The 17,010-nt window shown below is 37.4% G+C and overlaps 1 protein-coding gene across 1 annotated transcript; it reads left to right on the top strand.

Annotated features, from left to right (window-relative positions):
- Positions 1-3,677: 3,677 nt before the first annotated feature.
- On the top strand, positions 3,678-10,414 carry LOC133724713 (L-galactono-1,4-lactone dehydrogenase, mitochondrial). Its single transcript, XM_062151535.1, has 6 exons — positions 3,678-4,529; positions 4,616-4,866; positions 5,392-5,577; positions 8,527-8,926; positions 9,516-9,656; positions 9,928-10,414. Exons 1-6 carry the CDS (start codon positions 3,900-3,902, stop codon positions 10,084-10,086), a joined length of 1,767 nt encoding a protein of 588 aa, XP_062007519.1. The 5' UTR covers positions 3,678-3,899; the 3' UTR covers positions 10,087-10,414.
- The last annotated feature ends 6,596 nt before the right edge of the window (positions 10,415-17,010 follow it).

The following is a 17,010-nucleotide window of genomic DNA, read 5'->3' as shown; positions in this document are numbered from 1 at the left end:
GATCTGGGCACCTCTTCACCCAAGTCCTCGGGTCAACGCAGCCCAATCCTCGCTCCTCCTAACCGAACCCCTCTTCACTCTCCCCTCCATCCAACGCACCACCAACGAACTGCATAATGGGGATGGGGATTGAGGAGGTATATATATATATATATAGGGCTAAAGTCTGTTTAGTCCCTGTACTATGCCTCTCTCATCGTTTCAGTCCCTGACATTCCAATTTAATCTAAAAAGTCCCTGAGGTCTCAATTTCCGTCTAATAGGTCCTTTCCACGGGAAATTAGGAATTGGCCTTGAGTGAAATGTCCAATATACCCCTCAGTTATTTCTTTTTTCTTTTTTTCCTTTTTAATTTATTTTTTTCCTTTTTAATTTCTTTTTTTTCTTTTTTTTTTCCTTTTTTTTATTTTATTTTTTTCCTTTTTCCATTTTAATTTCTTTTTTTTTCTTTTTTCTTTTTCCTTTTTAATTTCTTTTTTTCTTGTTTCTTTTTTCTTTTTCCTTTTTAATTTTTTTTTTCTTTTTCCTTTTATTTTTCTTTTTTTCCTTTTTCCATTTTCATTTTTTTTTCTTTTTCCTTTTTAATTTCTTTTTTCCTTTTTTTATTTTTCTTTTTTCTTTTTTCTTTTTCCTTTTTAATGACCATCGTATTCTGCTGCATCAGTAGCGCCACGTCGGCGAACCAATCCAGATCGACCCGAAACTCCAATTCTTGTTCTCCACACCAGCGGCCATTTTTCTTTTCCATCACTATTCTTCTTCTTCACTTCTGGTTTTTGTCAACTTGGCCATCAAAAACCACCATTTCAACCAAACCCAAAATCCAAATCACCATTTTGAGCAAGACCCAAAAACCTCAGAGTTTGAAAAAATGGTAGTTTTCAGTAAAAAGTTAAAAAATGGTAATTTTCAGTGAAAAGTTTCCAAATTGAGGCTTGATGTGGAGAGAGAAAGTGGGATTTGAGTGGGAGAGAGAGAAGTAGACTGTGAAAACAAGAGGGGAGTGGTTTAGCGATGAATTTCCGAGCTGATTGGGAAACAGATGGGTTGTGGAGTTTGATCGGAATGGGACTGGTGGGTTGAGGAAGTAGAAAGTAGGCAAAACGAAAAAGAAAAAAGAACGTAAAAAGGAAAAAAAATTAAAAAGGAACAAGAAAAAAAGAAGAAATAGCAAAAAAGAAATTAAAAAGCAAAAAAGAAATGAAAAAGAAAAAAGAAAAATGGAAAAAAAGAAATTAAAAAGGAAAAAAAAATTAAAAAGGAAAAAAAAAAGAAATTAAAAAGGAAAAATGAAAAAAGAAAAAAAAATAAATTAAAATGGAAAAAGGAAAAAAATAAAAATAAAAAAAGGAAAAATGAAATTAAAAAGGAAAAAGAAAAAAGAAAAAAGAAAAAAGAAAAAAAAGAAATTAAAAAGGAAAAAGAAAAAAAAGGAAAAAAATAAATTAAGAAGGAAAAAAAAAAAGAAAAAAAAAATAACTGAGGGGTATATTGGACATTTCACCCAATGCCAATTTCTAATTTTTCGCGGAAAGGACCTATTAGACTGAAATTGAGACATCAGGGACTTTTCAGATTAAATTGGAATGTCAGGGACTGAAACGATGAGAGAGGCATAGTACAGGGACTAAACAGACTTTAGCCCATATATATATGAATAGAACTGCAGAAGAAGAAGAAGAATAAGAAGTGTCGAAGAAGACTAGAAAAGAAAGAGGGAGGAAGAAAAAAAAGAAAAAAAAAGCAGAAGAATATATGAATTAATGAATAGAAGTATAGAACTACAGAAGAAGAAGAAGAAAGTGTCGAAGAAGACCAGAAAAGAAAGAAAGAGTAGAAAGTAAAAGAGGGCAGAGCCTTTTGTCTTGTTTTGTTTTATTTCTACCGCTTAGGACAAATAAATATAAACGTCGAACAAAATATTCCCAGAGCGTCTCATGCTCCAGTGGTTGGGAGCAAGGATTTGATGCAAGAGATCAGGAGTTCGAACCTTGCCTCTTACCAGATTGTTGTGTATTTTGCTTATTGGGCCCGAAAAGCCCGAAGCCCAAACTGGCCTGTTTGAAATCGGTTTTTGTCGGTTTCCATTTTCAAAAAAGCCCGAACCGATTGTTTCGGGCTCAGGCTTGGTTTTACCAAATTTCGGGCCCGACCCGACCCGAGCCCAGGCCTATTGGTTAGGTGTTCCCATCCAATCTCAACAATATTCCATATATTTTCATCTTAAGAGTAGAGAAATGCCCTCATCATGATCTTCCATTGTGAATATAGTCTTCACCATCAAACAAAGGGGGGCAATTTATCGAGCTAGAGGCTCTATCACGCTCGTGTTCCATCCTGTCCTCGGACCTACTAAAAGTCTTTAGAACATGCTCTGATGCCAAATGAAAATACGAGGATGAACGTGTTTCTGGGTATCGAAGATTGATTATTAAGTTGCAATCCCTACGGGGCAGAAAACCGAAATTCACAGAGACCAACACAACTTTGGTTACGCAGTGAAAACCTCAATTTGAGATTAAAAACACTGCGGGGCTCTTACTCTTGAGAACCCAAAATAAAATCAATCCATTAATGGTAAAGAATAAGTTTCTTTACAAACACACGTAGCACTACTCTCGGCTACAATCACTAGACTAACTGGTGAGGTGTTTACCTTGAACCTTGACTGCCTTCTTCACTTGAATGATCTTCAACAATCGCTCTTCTTGCATCAACGATTTCTCTACTGATCTCGAGAGAACCAATGCATATGAATGAATGAACAATGAGACACTTTGACACGGAACAAGTGTTTTAAGGACTCCTATGGGACTCTTTCTAAGCAAGCGAGATGCACAATAATTCTTGCGCCAAAGTAGTACACAAATGAATGCTACTTTTCTGAATATATGGAGGAGAAAACAAATCCTCAAGAATCAAGACTTCACCCTAATTGGACTCCTAATAGGAATAGTCTTTTAATAAAAGATTGCCAATTAAAATAAACATATCATAAATCAATTAGGACTGCAATGGTACGATTTTAACAGATGGAAAATATTTTTGTAAAATAATATTTAAAAACTGAAAGATACTTTCTGGAAACGAACTCCCTAAAAAGTAGAACTGACTCATGAGATGCAATCCCAGTGCATATGCTGACTCATGAGATGCAATTACCTATAGGATTTCTCCGAGACCAGATTATAGTCTTCTTCAGTGCTTTGTATGGGAATGCCAACACAACATGTACCTACAATTAGTGTAAAGTATGATCAATGCCTTGGTATAGGGTTATCTACCTATCCAAATTTTGCAGTAGTCCAAAACACTTTTATTAGTGCTAGCAACGCTGTCTTTGAAATTTTTATTGGAGTACGCTCTAATAAGACCAAAAGTTATGTCAATACTCAATAAGAGTAAAGAAAGTAAACAAAAAAAAATGGGAGTAAAAGAAAGCTCTTGGGAGTTTTACTTTAACTAAAAATAAACATATTCAAAAGTGGTAAACCGAACCGACTTGAATCGAAATTCAAGTTCGGTTCGGTTTTCAATTTAGACTAAAAACAAAACCGAAAACAACTGAATCCACCCCTAATTCTCCATATCCTGTTACAGAGCAGCAAATCACAAGTGAGGAATCACATTTCAGGTCAAAATCAGTCTTTTCTCGGTGAATAGCCAAAAAGAGGCCTGCCTTGCATGCCTGTGCTTCCAAAGGGCAGAGGAAGCATGCCAAAGCTGCTAAGCATACTCCATGCCTCTCTTTTTTTTTCTTTTCTTATGAAAAAACAAAGTGTGTGAGTTGACTGATAAACCCTGGGTCCTCAGAATTCAGCGATAAACCCGAATACTTGCTAAAAGCCAACGACCCAAAAAGAGAGAGAGAGTGCAAAAAAAAAAAAAAAAAAAAAAAAATGCAGAGAGCTCTCACTGTGAAGCGCTCGCTCCAATCCCTCCACAGAATCGCCAATTCCACCACTAAAAACCCATTAAGCTCAGGGCGTGCATTTTGCAATGCACCGTCACCGTCGCCGTCCTCCGCATCAGCATCAGCATCTGAGGTCCGCAAGTACATGGGGTACACAGCCCTGGTCTTATTCTGCGGTGCCGCCACCTACTACTCCTTCCCATTTCCCGAGAACGCCAAGCACAAGAAGGCCCAAATCTTCCGCTACGCCCCTCTACCTGAGGAGCTCCACACGGTCTCAAACTGGAGCGGGACCCACGAGGTCCAGACCCGGGTTTTCCACCAGCCCGAGACCCTTGAGGAGCTCGAGAAAGTAGTCAAGGAGGCCAATGAGAACAAGTACCGGATTCGGCCGGTCGGGTCTGGGTTGTCCCCCAATGGGATTGGATTGTCCAGGGCCGGGATGGTCAATTTGGCGCTCATGGATAAGGTTTTGGAGGTGGATAAGGAGAAGAAGAGAGTGAGAGTGCAAGCTGGGATCAGGGTCCAGCAATTGGTGGATGGGATTAAGGATCAGGGCCTTACTTTGCAGAACTTTGCCTCCATAAGGGAGCAACAGATTGGTGGCATTGTGCAGGTTGCTTCGGTTTCCTTGCTTAATTTTTATCTGGTTTCCATTCTTCCTTCTTACTATGTTTACTTTTGGATGTTCATGTGTTGTAGGTTGGTGCACATGGTACTGGTGCGAGGTTGCCTCCGATTGATGAGCAGGTGATCAGCATGAAATTGGTCACTCCTGCTAAGGGAACAATAGAGGTCTCCAAGGAGAAAGATCCAGAGCTGTTTTATTTAGCTCGCTGTGGCCTCGGCGGTCTGGGAGTTGTTGCTGAAGTTACCATCCAATGTGTTGACAGACAGGAGCTTGTAGAGCACACTACTGTTTCAAACATGGAAGAAATCAAGAAAAATCACAAGTAATGATTCACTCTTTTCATTGGGTTGATTAATCAATTCTTATGAAAATTTCTTGCAATTTGCTACTAGGTAGTAGAATTATAGAACATTAATCTGAGAGACAACCTCCAGATAGTTTGGAGCATAGGGTCTTACAATTATCTATTGGATGGTGAAAACACTTGGACTGAGTGCTGAAAAACCATTAAAATATTTTGTCACAGTTATATGATTGCGGTGGTTTGTACGATACCCTTACCTGACTTCATAAATAATTGAGCACTACTTTCTAATGAAAAAAAAAAAAAATTAAAAAATGCCAATCACAACATGCATTGATACGCACTTTGGGTTCTTAAATCTTAGAACTCGAACTGATAAGTAAGCCTTAGCTGCAATTGTTTTCCATTTTTGTCTTTTTCTTGATCATATTTTCACTGGCTGCTTGTTTAATGTGCAAATATTATACCATATAAATGAGCAATGAATGATACAGGATCTATTTGTTTCGCACAGGTTAAAGATTCTTTTTTCTTTCTCCTCAGGAAATTGCTCTCTGAGAACAAACATGTGAAGTATCTCTATATTCCATATACTGATACTGTTGTGGTTGTGACGTGCAACCCTGTCTCGAAATGGAAAGGTCCCCCAAAGTTCAAACCCAAATATACAACGGATGAAGCCATTCAGCACGTTCGTGATCTCTACAGGGAATGCCTCAAGAAGTACAGGTACAATTTTCCCGTCCTTTTTCAAATGTGTAATCTAGAAAAATAATTCCTCATATTCAGAAACCATAGAAGGGATGATTTGTCCTTTCTGAGCCAATTATAAGCTGCTTGTAATGAACATATTGTCTTAATTTGTTCTTTCCCTTTTGTCATCTTTATTCTCATTTTCATTTTCATTTGGCAAGTACCACGCAAGTAGTTGGAAAGTGTTACTAATTACATGTGATTAGGATTCTTCTCATAAAAAAAAATTGACTTGTAATTGTCTTAGAATCAAGATAATTTAATGAATTTATATTAAGCTTTTGTCAACGAAGTAATTAGGACAGTTAATTCAATTAGGAGAGTCTTGGCGATTATGGCTTAGTTTCAGTAGCCTAAAGTTAACTTTTGAACGAATTTATTTCCTAGTTTTACAATTTTGTTTTGCAGAAATACCTCCAAGTTAGGGAAAATAATACTTGAGCACAGTCGAGCAATGGTCTTACAGGAATGTACAATCTTGCTTTCAGGAAAGGATTCTATTCAGTCTTCGGGAAAAAAGATAAAACACCAGTAGTTAACTAATTCGTAATTTTCTACTATGAATAATGATGACAGAAGTTTGCTCGTCAACCGTTAGTTTGCCAAGAAATCATTAATCAACCATTCATTGACTAACTGTAAGTTAGAAAGTTTGCTTGTATACCGTTACAAAGGCACCCATGAAGAATATAGACAAATTTGTTGGAATTCTAGTTAGGTTTACTATGATTGTACTATTTGAATTAGATGGACGCTATGTAATTGGTTTGAATTTGGGATGTTTATCATGGTCTGATAAGAATCTGATTTATGCAATTAATTAGATTAAAGGAGGGTTGCTCTTTGGAACATAGAGCAAACTTCTCTTGGATGTCATTGGAATTGAGAATATAAATGGATTTCTTATTAGTTTCTCAAATTATAAACATAATGGAGATGCTTTATTTTGTGAAGATCTGTATTTTGTTGAATGGCGGCAACCAAGAAACTAAAGGAGATGGTAGGAACTTCTAACTTAAGGCTCAAGAGCAACGTCAAGAGCTATAAATAATGATATCAAGTTGTTTGATTGATAAAGTGATTTGTTTACACAATAGGTCAAGTAGTACTAAATGTCTGCAAAGTGGGTTTTTTGGGGTTCTTGAGCAGGGTTTCCTAGATGTTTTTCTTTGAATAAGGATTTTGATCACAGATGGAGAAATGTGGTCGAGGATTTTTTTGTACATTGCTGTTTTAGTTAATAGGTAAAAAAATGCGTCGTTGATTCAAAGCCTGTTGATGCTTGCAAGGTTTGCAGATGGTGCTTTGTTTCCCTATATTCGGAATTTGGGTTTAACAAGAAATCTTAGGACTATTCAAGGATTGGTGTCGGTGAAATTTGAGTTGATTTTGTTTTTGGTCAGCAGTTTGGTCGCCCGTCACTATTGAATTTAGGAATCATTCTTTGTCAGCCTCACTGTTTAATTTTGGAAGACTGGTTATCCTCCTAGTTTCTCTAAATAGGCTTCAGTTTTTGCATTTGATGCTGTTATCTTAGCAGTGGACCAATTTCCACCGTTGCAGTTGGTTTTTTTGGTTCATAATATTTTGGTTGGTTTTATAAAAAATAAAAATAAAATAATCAAAGAAACAAACAAACAAACAAACAAAAACAAAGAAGCCTCGGATGTTAAGACAAGGAGAACCTTTATATCAAGCACCTTGTTAATATCTTCCTCTTCATAAAGGCTTTCAAGGTTTTATCAGAGTTGTGAATTTTTGAAGTGCAAAATATCTTTTCAGGAATTTGGTGTGTGGTTTTAAAAATGTGAGATTTTGTTAGGCAAAATGGATCATTTCTGCTTGGTAAATTGGAAGATTGTGTCTCATCCTAAATTGAAAGAGGATATAGCCTTGAGGCAATCTTCATATCATGAATCTTTTTCCCCTTTTAGGTAAATGGGATTTGAGATGTCCTTAGAGCAGAATTTGTTCTGGCATAATGTAATGAAAATCTTATGACTTGAATGGAAAAAGTTGGCCTTTTTAAGGGATTGTTTGGTAATTTTTTAAAGTCATTCAAAAGGTCACTGTGCATGTAGATCAGGACTCTTACCTGTCATTGCACTTTGCTTTTCCATAATTTTGAAGAAATTAGATTTTGGGAAGGCCTCCTTTCATGGTTCAATTATTTTTGACTACGTTTGTGTAATGCTAAGGGATGCTTTGTTTCTGAATTATGATATTGTAGTCTGTTCCAGAAACTTCATTTCTTGGTTCTGTCGTTCTCTCTGAAACCTAATGATAGAGAGTTGTTGGATTTCATTCTCTGATTCACTCATCCATCCTGTTTCCTCACTTACTTGGAAAATGATCTTAGTCCTTTAATTCTTTGGGTATTCTAGTAAAAGTAGTTAATATTATTTTTTGTTATTTGGAAACCTTGCCTTTGAGGAGGTGGCCAATGCATCTAATGTTCCTGCCAGGTGATTATGCTTAGCAGGGGTTTGGGTTTTGTCTTAAACTTACTGTATTTCAGAATAAATTTTGGAGGATTTATAAATACAGGCAGAATTTTGTGGAGATGGTTCACTGTGAGTGAAAAAGTAGTAGAATTTTTTAAGATGAAGAATAATTTAGATTCTCTGAACGAGAAGAAAGTATTACTTCATTTATATTTCTCAACTGTTTCGGAAGGAAATTACAAGAAGTTTACTTTTTGGGGATTGAAATAATGTTGATCGATTTCTTTCCTTCTTTTTTTTTTTTTTTTTTCACATGTGTTTTGCTTTCTTTAATTTTGTTCTGTTAACCGTAGGATCAGGCTCTCACTCTCTATTCTTCTTCATTTAGTTTGGAATTATTTGTTTATAAAAGTACATTCCGTAATGCTATCGTGTTGATTCATCTGCTAATTGTGGTTAATCATTTATGCAATAAATGCAGAGTAGTACCAGACAACAGTGTAGACATAAATGAGCTCTCTTTTACGGAGTTGAGAGATAAACTACTGGCCCTAAATCCTCTCAACAAAGATCATATCGTGAAAGTGAATCAAGCTGAGGCAGAGTTCTGGAGGAAGTCGGAGGGATACAGAGTAGGATGGAGTGATGAAATTCTGGGCTTTGATTGTGGTGGCCAACAGTGGGTTTCGGAGACTTGTTTTCCAGCTGGAACCCTTGCCAAACCAAGTATGAAAGACCTTGAATACATAGCAGATCTAAAACAGCTAATAGAGAAGGAAGAGATACCTGCACCTGCTCCAATAGAGCAGCGCTGGACAGCCAGCACTAAGAGCCCCATGAGTCCAGCTTCAAGCTCAAGAGAGGATGATATATTTTCATGGGTAAATTCATAAACCACCTCTGTGTTCAATTTGTCTTTCGTTAATTTCTAGTATGCATCTTGAGATATAAAGGTATAAGTGGTATTGATAGATCAAATGCTTGTTGGCGTACATAGTAAACAAAATTTACCTATCTCACTGGAAAAAACCAGGTGCAATTGTGCCATATGGTTTAAGTAATTAGTTTCAATATAGGGAGAGAATCATTGTGTCATATGGTTTGGGTAATCAGTTTCAATGGCATATAGTTTACTGACAGATATTGTAATTACAGTCTCTTGAGTACAGCTTCGAGCTCAAAGCTGGGAGATAGTGTAATTAGGATGATATATTTTCATGGATACTTAACAAAATTCATTCATGTCCCTGCAAAATCCATGCCTATGACTTCTTCCTGAATCACTTCTTTCACTTTCTAAATCACGTCAGTTTTTATACTTTATACATCAGACTTATGAGTCACAAGCTTCAAGGCAATATTTGAGTCGAATTGTGGGCTTAATTTGTTTCCAAAACTTTTGGAATACTAGCCTCTTTTATCAAGTGTGTCACCGACTATTACCAATAACATTGTTTTTGTTTGTATCAGGTTGGCATAATCATGTACCTTCCAACAACAGATGCCCGCCAAAGAAAGGATATTACGGAAGAGTTTTTCCACTACAGGCATCTAACCCAGACACGGTTGTGGGATACGTATTCTTCTTATGAACACTGGGCCAAGATTGAGGTAGTAAATATATCTTGAAATATCAATTTTTAATGTTATTTATTATTATTTTAAATGGCACCTGGATTTTGGTTTCTCAGATATCCACCAAATTCTTGCTTTACTTGCAACATCTTAGCACAAGTACATTTTAAAGAATCAAATCAAAAGAAAAAAAAAACAAAAACAAAACAACTCTCTATTGTAAAAGCTGGACTAGCACGTGCAGATTTAGATTATCATTTAACTAATCAAGCTGCTTTTAAATTTTACCTACTCATTCCATGAACAGGTCCCAAAGGACAAAGAACAGCTTACCGCTCTGCAGGCAAGGCTAAGGAAGCGTTTTCCAGTTGACGCCTACAACAAAGCACGAACGGAATTAGACCCAAACCGGATCCTTTCAAACATCAAGCTGGAAAAGCTTTTCCCATTGTCTGATACCATTTGAGAAGCATGCTTCATTCGTTAGTTTTTATTTTATTTTATTTTTTTCTTTTGCTTTTCTTCTATTCTTTTACTCGAATTTGCCTTTAGCCCCAAGTTACTATGTACATATTTAAGAGGATCTTGCTATACAATGTGGTGTAATAATAAGCTTATAGGGCTATGATGCATGGGATAAACCCTTTGTTAACCTTGGATATCGACTTTTGTTCTCATGCCTAGATTGGCAGAGGAAATGGGCGTTTATGTCGCTTGCATGGATAAGAATAATATTTGATTTGTTTCAGGGATCCAATAATTACTAAGCAGGACGAATGTGTGTTTGCTCCACATCAATTGGTTGTTTCTCTGCAAATACGAAAAAGGATGGGGAAAAAATCCCAGAGGTCTTTTAAGGTAGGATGTTGAGATCTAACATTTTCTTTAGGGGAGTGAAATTTACATAATTTGTAATCCACATTTATTCTTACCTCTTTTAGAATAAAATTCACATTACAGAAATTTGTATTTATAAAAAGACAATAAAACATGGAGTGTTGATTTTGGGGAATGAAAAAAAAAAAACAATAAATAAAAAAGGGATGTACATATGTCTTCATTCACTGTATTAAAATAACTCAAATTTGCGGATCCTCCGTATCTGATATGGAGTTGAGGTAAAGGGGAACTTGAAGAAACGCATGGGCCCTTACGGGTGTGAAGTGCACAAAAGTTAACTGGGCAGAAAATAAAAAGGAGATTTTTATTGCGATATGTAATTTTCTCACAGAGTACTAATAGTATAGCGAGGCAATCACCCCAAGATAAAATGAGAAATCATTGAACAATGAGCTATTATGGTAGTTCTGCCGAGTAAAAAGCCATCATGATGGCGGTGGTGATAAATAGTTTAGAAGCATTCCTCGCAAAGCCAACAGCAGCACAAGGCAAATAGGCTGCACCAGTAGAATGAAAGTAATTAGTACCAATATATGGACATGAAAAGAACAAGATGAGCATGTTGTCAATGCTTTCTTATACTCTTATGACCGACTCTAAGGATAAGCTAGCTTTGCTGGGGAATCCATACTGCTCGGGATGCGGTAATTTAGGTTGGAGTTAATACCAACTTCTGCTACTATTCATGTTATGATATCATTTGACTATTGGATTATTAGCCGCAAGTTTCCTGTTTCTCTTTGAGTAAGAAATCCTTATGAATGAAGATAACTTACCAGCCCTCAATGAAGCCCCTATCTCCTTTCTTTTTAGTCCGTGACCGAAACTTCTTCCTAGTTGGGGGATCATTGGTTGCAGTTGGGTATCCTGCACCAAATTAACATAAAAAGGTGAGTCCTGTAAATCATTTGGAGAGAGAGAGAGAGAGAGAGAGAGAGAGAGAATGGACCTGCTGGAGGTTGGTTATCTTGTGTCTCTGTCGTCTTGGTCATTTTGAAGAAGAAACAACTGGAGCTAGGGCTTAACTTGCCTCGGTGACTCTAGTATTATTATGTGAGTACTGTAATATGGCGATGCAAATATCAAGTACTGCCGGTGCAGGTATATATAACCCCTTGAGAGGAGGGGCGACTGAGTGTGAAAAGTGGTGTTTTCGGTGGAGAATAGGTCAGGTTCCAGTTGGCTTTGATTCTTTTGAAATGGGATTCTTCTCACCTTTTAGGTACCTTTTCATCCTCTGTGCTCTTTAGCTTTAATTAGCCAGCTTAGTAAGGCAAATCTGTATAATCATTAATCAACTCAGAGAAGAGGACACGCGGCATTTCCTTTTTATGTGGATTCTTTGCTTCGTGAGGAGGAGAATATCAAGCAGAGAAAAGCTTGAAAAAAGAGTTCACAAAAAGACATGAGAACAAGCAAGTTCTGCTCCTATCTACACTTTGACACAATTACTCTACTTTTCAATACACAGAATAAGTTCTTGTATAATAAAAAATATTACTTGATGGTTGTACACGTTATTATTTGAGATTCATTTCATTACTCGATACCCTTGCTATGTATTTGCATTCAACTATCTATTAAAGTTTTCCGGCCTAGACTCGGTGACTCAGTAGAGGTACTGCATAGCGGGTAGGGGCTCGAAGTCTGGCAGCTGATTTGGTGAGGTGTGCAACAATCACCTATCAAATATAATACATTGGCGTCAAAAGCTAGACCAGGTGACGGGTCTTTGCTCTTCTGATGACTAAGTCAGTCAATTTATTATTTGTTGACAGAATAACAGTAGATATGTAATAAACTTTTACCATCAATGTTAATAGAAGTTGGCTTTTAATTTTGGGGTTTTGTCCATTTACCCCATTTCTAGGGATTTTTTTCCCACTTACCCCATTAAGTTTTTTTAATTCTCTCTTACCCAATACACTCTAAGGGAGTGTTCCCTAATACCCCATTAAGATTTTTTTTTTGTTTTTAATTTTTTTTTAATACCATTTTACCCCTCACCCCTTTGTTACTTAGAGAGAGAGAGAGAGAAAATGGAAGAGAGAGAAACCATAGGAGACTTCGCCGGAGCCCGTCACCGGCCGCCGGAATCCGGTCACCGGCCGCCGGAATCCGGTCACCGGCCGCCGGAATCCGGTCACCGGCCGCCGGAATCCGGCCAACTTTCCCCGGAATCCGGTCACCGGTCGTCGGATTCCGGTCACCGGCTGCCGCCCACCGGAATTTGCTGAAAATCTTACCGGAAAGTTTTTTTTCCCCCAATAGACATCTATTGCCCCCTAATAGAGGGGCAATAGACGTCTATTGCCCCCAATAGACGTCTATTGCCCCCTAATAGACGTCTATTGGGGGCCAATAGACGACTATCAGCCATGTATTGCCCCCCAATAGACGACTATCAACCATGTATTGCCCCCCAATAGACGACTATCAACCATGTATTGCCCCCCAGTAGACGTCTATTGCCCCCCAATAGACGTTTAGATTACCGAAATGGTAATTAATCTTCCTAAAACTACACAAATAAAATTTTGATTAAAAAAAAAAACGAGGAGATTACATCAATTCAAAACGTCTATTGCCCCCCAATAGATGTCTATTACCCCCCAATAGACGCTTTAACAGATGTCTATTGCCCTCCAATAGCCCTCTATTGCCCTCATATTTTCTAAGATAAATGGTCAAAACCCCAAAAAAAAAAAAAAAAAAATCTGATTGGGCACCCAGAAAATGATATGGGCACCCATGTCCTCTTCTCCCATCTTTCTGGCTGTAGACCCGGGACCGGAAGTAGTCTTCCGGCGAGGCAGGGGTCGTGGATGATGTCGCTGACGTCCTCCAGGAGCTCGAGCCCAAAGCCTCCTCAAAACCCGATCTGATTGCGCGACCTTGACCTCCTCCTCGACGACACCATCTCCGCCGGTTGGAAGCTCTGGCGACTGGATCAGGGGACAGCTTCGTGTGCTTCTTGCGTTACTTGGAAACACCAGAACAGCCATGGCCGGACGTTTGGATCGGAGATGGCTTCGTGCGCTACTCGAAAACACCGGAACAGCCATGGCCGGACGTTCTTGCAAGTCGCAGCCATGGCCGGACGTTTGGATCGGAGATGGCCGGACTTCTCTTCCTGCTGCCGCCGGTCTACAGAGAGAGAGAGAGATATCGCCGGATCGGAGAGGGATGAGAGCTGTGGCCGCGAGAGAGAGAGAGAGAGAGAGGAGAGAGAGAGAGAGCTTCACCGGTCTGCACAGAGAGAGGGAGGAGAGAGAGAGAAGGATGATGAGTGGCAGATGGTAGTTTTTTAATTGGGTTGAGGGTAATATCGTCATTTTATTTTAAAACGGGTTGGTGGGAATAAAAATCTCTTGTTGGGGTAAGTGGGATGATTTTTATCAATTTTGGTGCTTTGGGTCAAGAACCCTTTAATTTTTACCATCAATGTTAATTAGGAGAAGTTGGCTTTTGATGTTGGATTGATATGCATCAGTAGCCCGTTGGCCCTTAACTTAGGAAGAAGTGTTGTGCGAGCGCGTGGAGGCACGTCCTAGTGTGGCCAGATGACTGCACCAAAATTAGTATTCAATTTAAAACCCTATCAATGTAGTAAGAGCAAGTAGGATATCGTTCTCAACCGGGGATTAGAGATTTATTCATTCTTGCAAAACAAAACGTTAGACAAAAGAAATAAAAGTATAAATATATACTATTTACGATTTACACAAGAAAGGGATTTTTGGATTTTAATTTCTAAATTAACAACTAAATAACGTACAAGTGACACACCAAATCAAATCATAAACCAAATAGATAAAGATGAACGGAAGATGTAGAGATGAAATTAACTACTCATTAACACGTTAACAAGGATGATAATCATTATTTTTGAATCAAACATATCATAGCAAGGAATCGATCAAGAACAGAGATGAAGACATACAAAGTCCTTTTTACTTCCTTTAATTAAATTAACTAGATGAACGCACCATAGTTAACCCTATTAAGTATGCAATTACTAGTGGTAGCTAATCACTAACAAGAGCACAATCAACGCATTAAGCACATATGGAAGTTTGATCAATTCAAGCAAAGATAACAAGTTAGAACGTTAATCTTATCATGCAAAACTTATTGTTGATTTACCTAAGGAATGATAGGTTTTCCACTTCGATTATTAAGACCTAGAACGCTAGCAATCTTAATATGGATTCAATTACATACTCATCAATCAAAGTATGCATCCAAAGATCAATTAACACATAAACGATGGGAATGAAGAACAAAATCAACAAACATGTTATGATATAATGAAGTCGCAAATTTCAGATTATCAAGAACCCTAAAACGTTAACATGCTTCTTGGTATTTGGAAATTAAACATAAAAACATGCTTTCAATCTCACAAGTAATCGAAACAACCAAATTATCATAACAAGAATCTGTTTTGAATTACAAGTATTGATAACCGAAAACAAAAGAAAGGTGTTCATGGTTACATTTTTAAATCTTCAAGAATGCAAGAAGCTTCAAAAGGTGGAGAAGGTAGACGGCAAGGATGCTTGGAATGGAGGATGATCATAGGTATGGAAGAGGATGATGCTCACGGCTTCTATGCTTGAACTTTGGAAGAATGCCAAAACTTGAGAGAAGAAAGGGAATGCAATTTGTGATTTTTTTTATTTAGGATTAGGTGGTGGTGAAAAACGTCTAACAATGCTCCCTATTTATAGTGCACTGCTAGCCAAGGTATCAAGGTTGATTTCTACTTCAATGACATCATTCAACCAATTAAAATATTGCGTGAGAAGCAGAGAATAATCTTGATTCTTCATTGTTATCTTCTTTGCCGAAATTATCTTGTATCTTCCTTCAATTTGGTCTTCATTCAACTCGTATGCCATCAGGAAACCTAAATTGATATTTATTCTCTTTTATTTTCTTTTCCATAATTCACACGAAGTACTTGATATTCTTCCAAACTCTCCCAATTTGATCTTGCGAAATCTTCGTGATCTATCCTTGTATTTCTCATGGCAAAAAGCAAATAATATGGGATTAGGATTCCTCAAAGACGTCAAGACCATTCTAGAAACTCACATGCTTCAGTCTTTCGGCCAGACTTCTCAACTTGGACGTTTGAAAGCCCATCTTCTATTGTGACGCCACCTTGTGTCTTTTAGAACATTATTGTACAATCTTGAGTCATCTTGAAGCCACAACATCTCCTAGCGTTCCCAGATATCCTAGCATCATCAGGACTCCTATTGCCAATAAGTTTCCTAGTCCAATTAGGACTCTTCACTTCCGAGATGTTCTGGAACCTTCCTGAGCTCTCCTTAATTGTGTAAAGGGACTACTAGTCATGTTAGGTTTCCTTTTCCTAGCAGGAATGAGTTTCCTTGTTTAACTGGGATTCTGTCATTTTTCATTTCTGTCATCATTTCCACGAGCTCATTCCTAGTTGACTCAGGATTCCTACTTCAATTGGGATTCCTTCTTCTAGTAGGATTGGGAAAATTTCATTTCTCTATTTTTTGTCATTTCTGCGCCATTTACTCGTTGCCTTCCATTTATAGACTCAAAAGTACCTAAAAACAGAAACTAAGTTAGAAATGATAATGTTAAGGAAATGACTAAGTAAAATGTAGAGAGAATAACGTTAAAATCATAACAAATATTGCTCTCATCACCAGAGTTGAGCTTGCTCAAGATTAGAAGTTTTTTTCCCAGTGTAACCATGACTTACTCTGGCAGGACTGTGGAGTGGCCAGATCAGTTGCCAAAAGTGTGTTGTATATACTTGGCGATAGGCTGTATGTCCAATAGGTTTCTACCTTACAACATGTTATCAACATCGTCTCTTCCATATTATTTTTCTTTTATAAACTCGATGATGATCGATCATCTACGAATTATCTAGCGCAATTTTGTTGCTTTCGACCAATAATTAGGATCTATGAGTTTTCAATAATTCTTTACATTGATCTCTACATCGTTATATCTTTTGTTTTATGAAAAATGGTAATGATACAAAATGATTCTGTTAAAGATAATCAATCTTCCTCAATCACTAGCCATTGATATGACTATAATGCTGTGCATTAATCTAGGATAAGTTTTGCTATTGTTACAAATATAGATAGCTGTAGCCTATACTGCTGTGCATCAATCTAGGATCAGTTTTGATATTGTTTTAAATGTAGTTATTACAGCATTGCAAAACTGATGTTGTTTCTCCTATATATTGTAAACATTGTAAATGTACAAATCAATGAATTACAATTTCTACAGATTCAATCACTGATTATTGTAATAATTCATGTATGTATATATACGTTCACCTCCCTTCTATCTATTATGACTATTCTTGCTTCACAATGATTAAGTAGTGGTGGAACTAGGATGGAAATCTTGGCTGGGATAATCTTCAAAGAAATAAATTTTTGTTGATAAATCTCGACAGCATGAGAGAATAGCAACCAGTTGA

This window comes from Rosa rugosa, chromosome 1, assembly GCF_958449725.1.
Source record: "Rosa rugosa chromosome 1, drRosRugo1.1, whole genome shotgun sequence".
Taxonomy (NCBI): Eukaryota; Viridiplantae; Streptophyta; class Magnoliopsida; order Rosales; family Rosaceae; genus Rosa; species Rosa rugosa.
The sequence above is the reverse complement of the archived record's forward strand: the minus strand, read 5'-3'. Positions and strand labels throughout refer to the sequence as shown.

Excerpts from the sequence above, each read along its gene's own strand:
- LOC133724713 (XM_062151535.1), top strand. The coding sequence starts at position 3,900 with ATGCAGAGAGCTCTCACTGTGAAGCGCTCGCTCCAATCCCTCCACAGA. Across the intron at positions 5,578-8,526 it reads GAATGCCTCAAGAAGTACAG|AGTAGTACCAGACAACAGTG; the intron begins GTACAATTTTCC and ends CAATAAATGCAG. Across the intron at positions 8,927-9,515 it reads AGGATGATATATTTTCATGG|GTTGGCATAATCATGTACCT; the intron begins GTAAATTCATAA and ends TGTTTGTATCAG.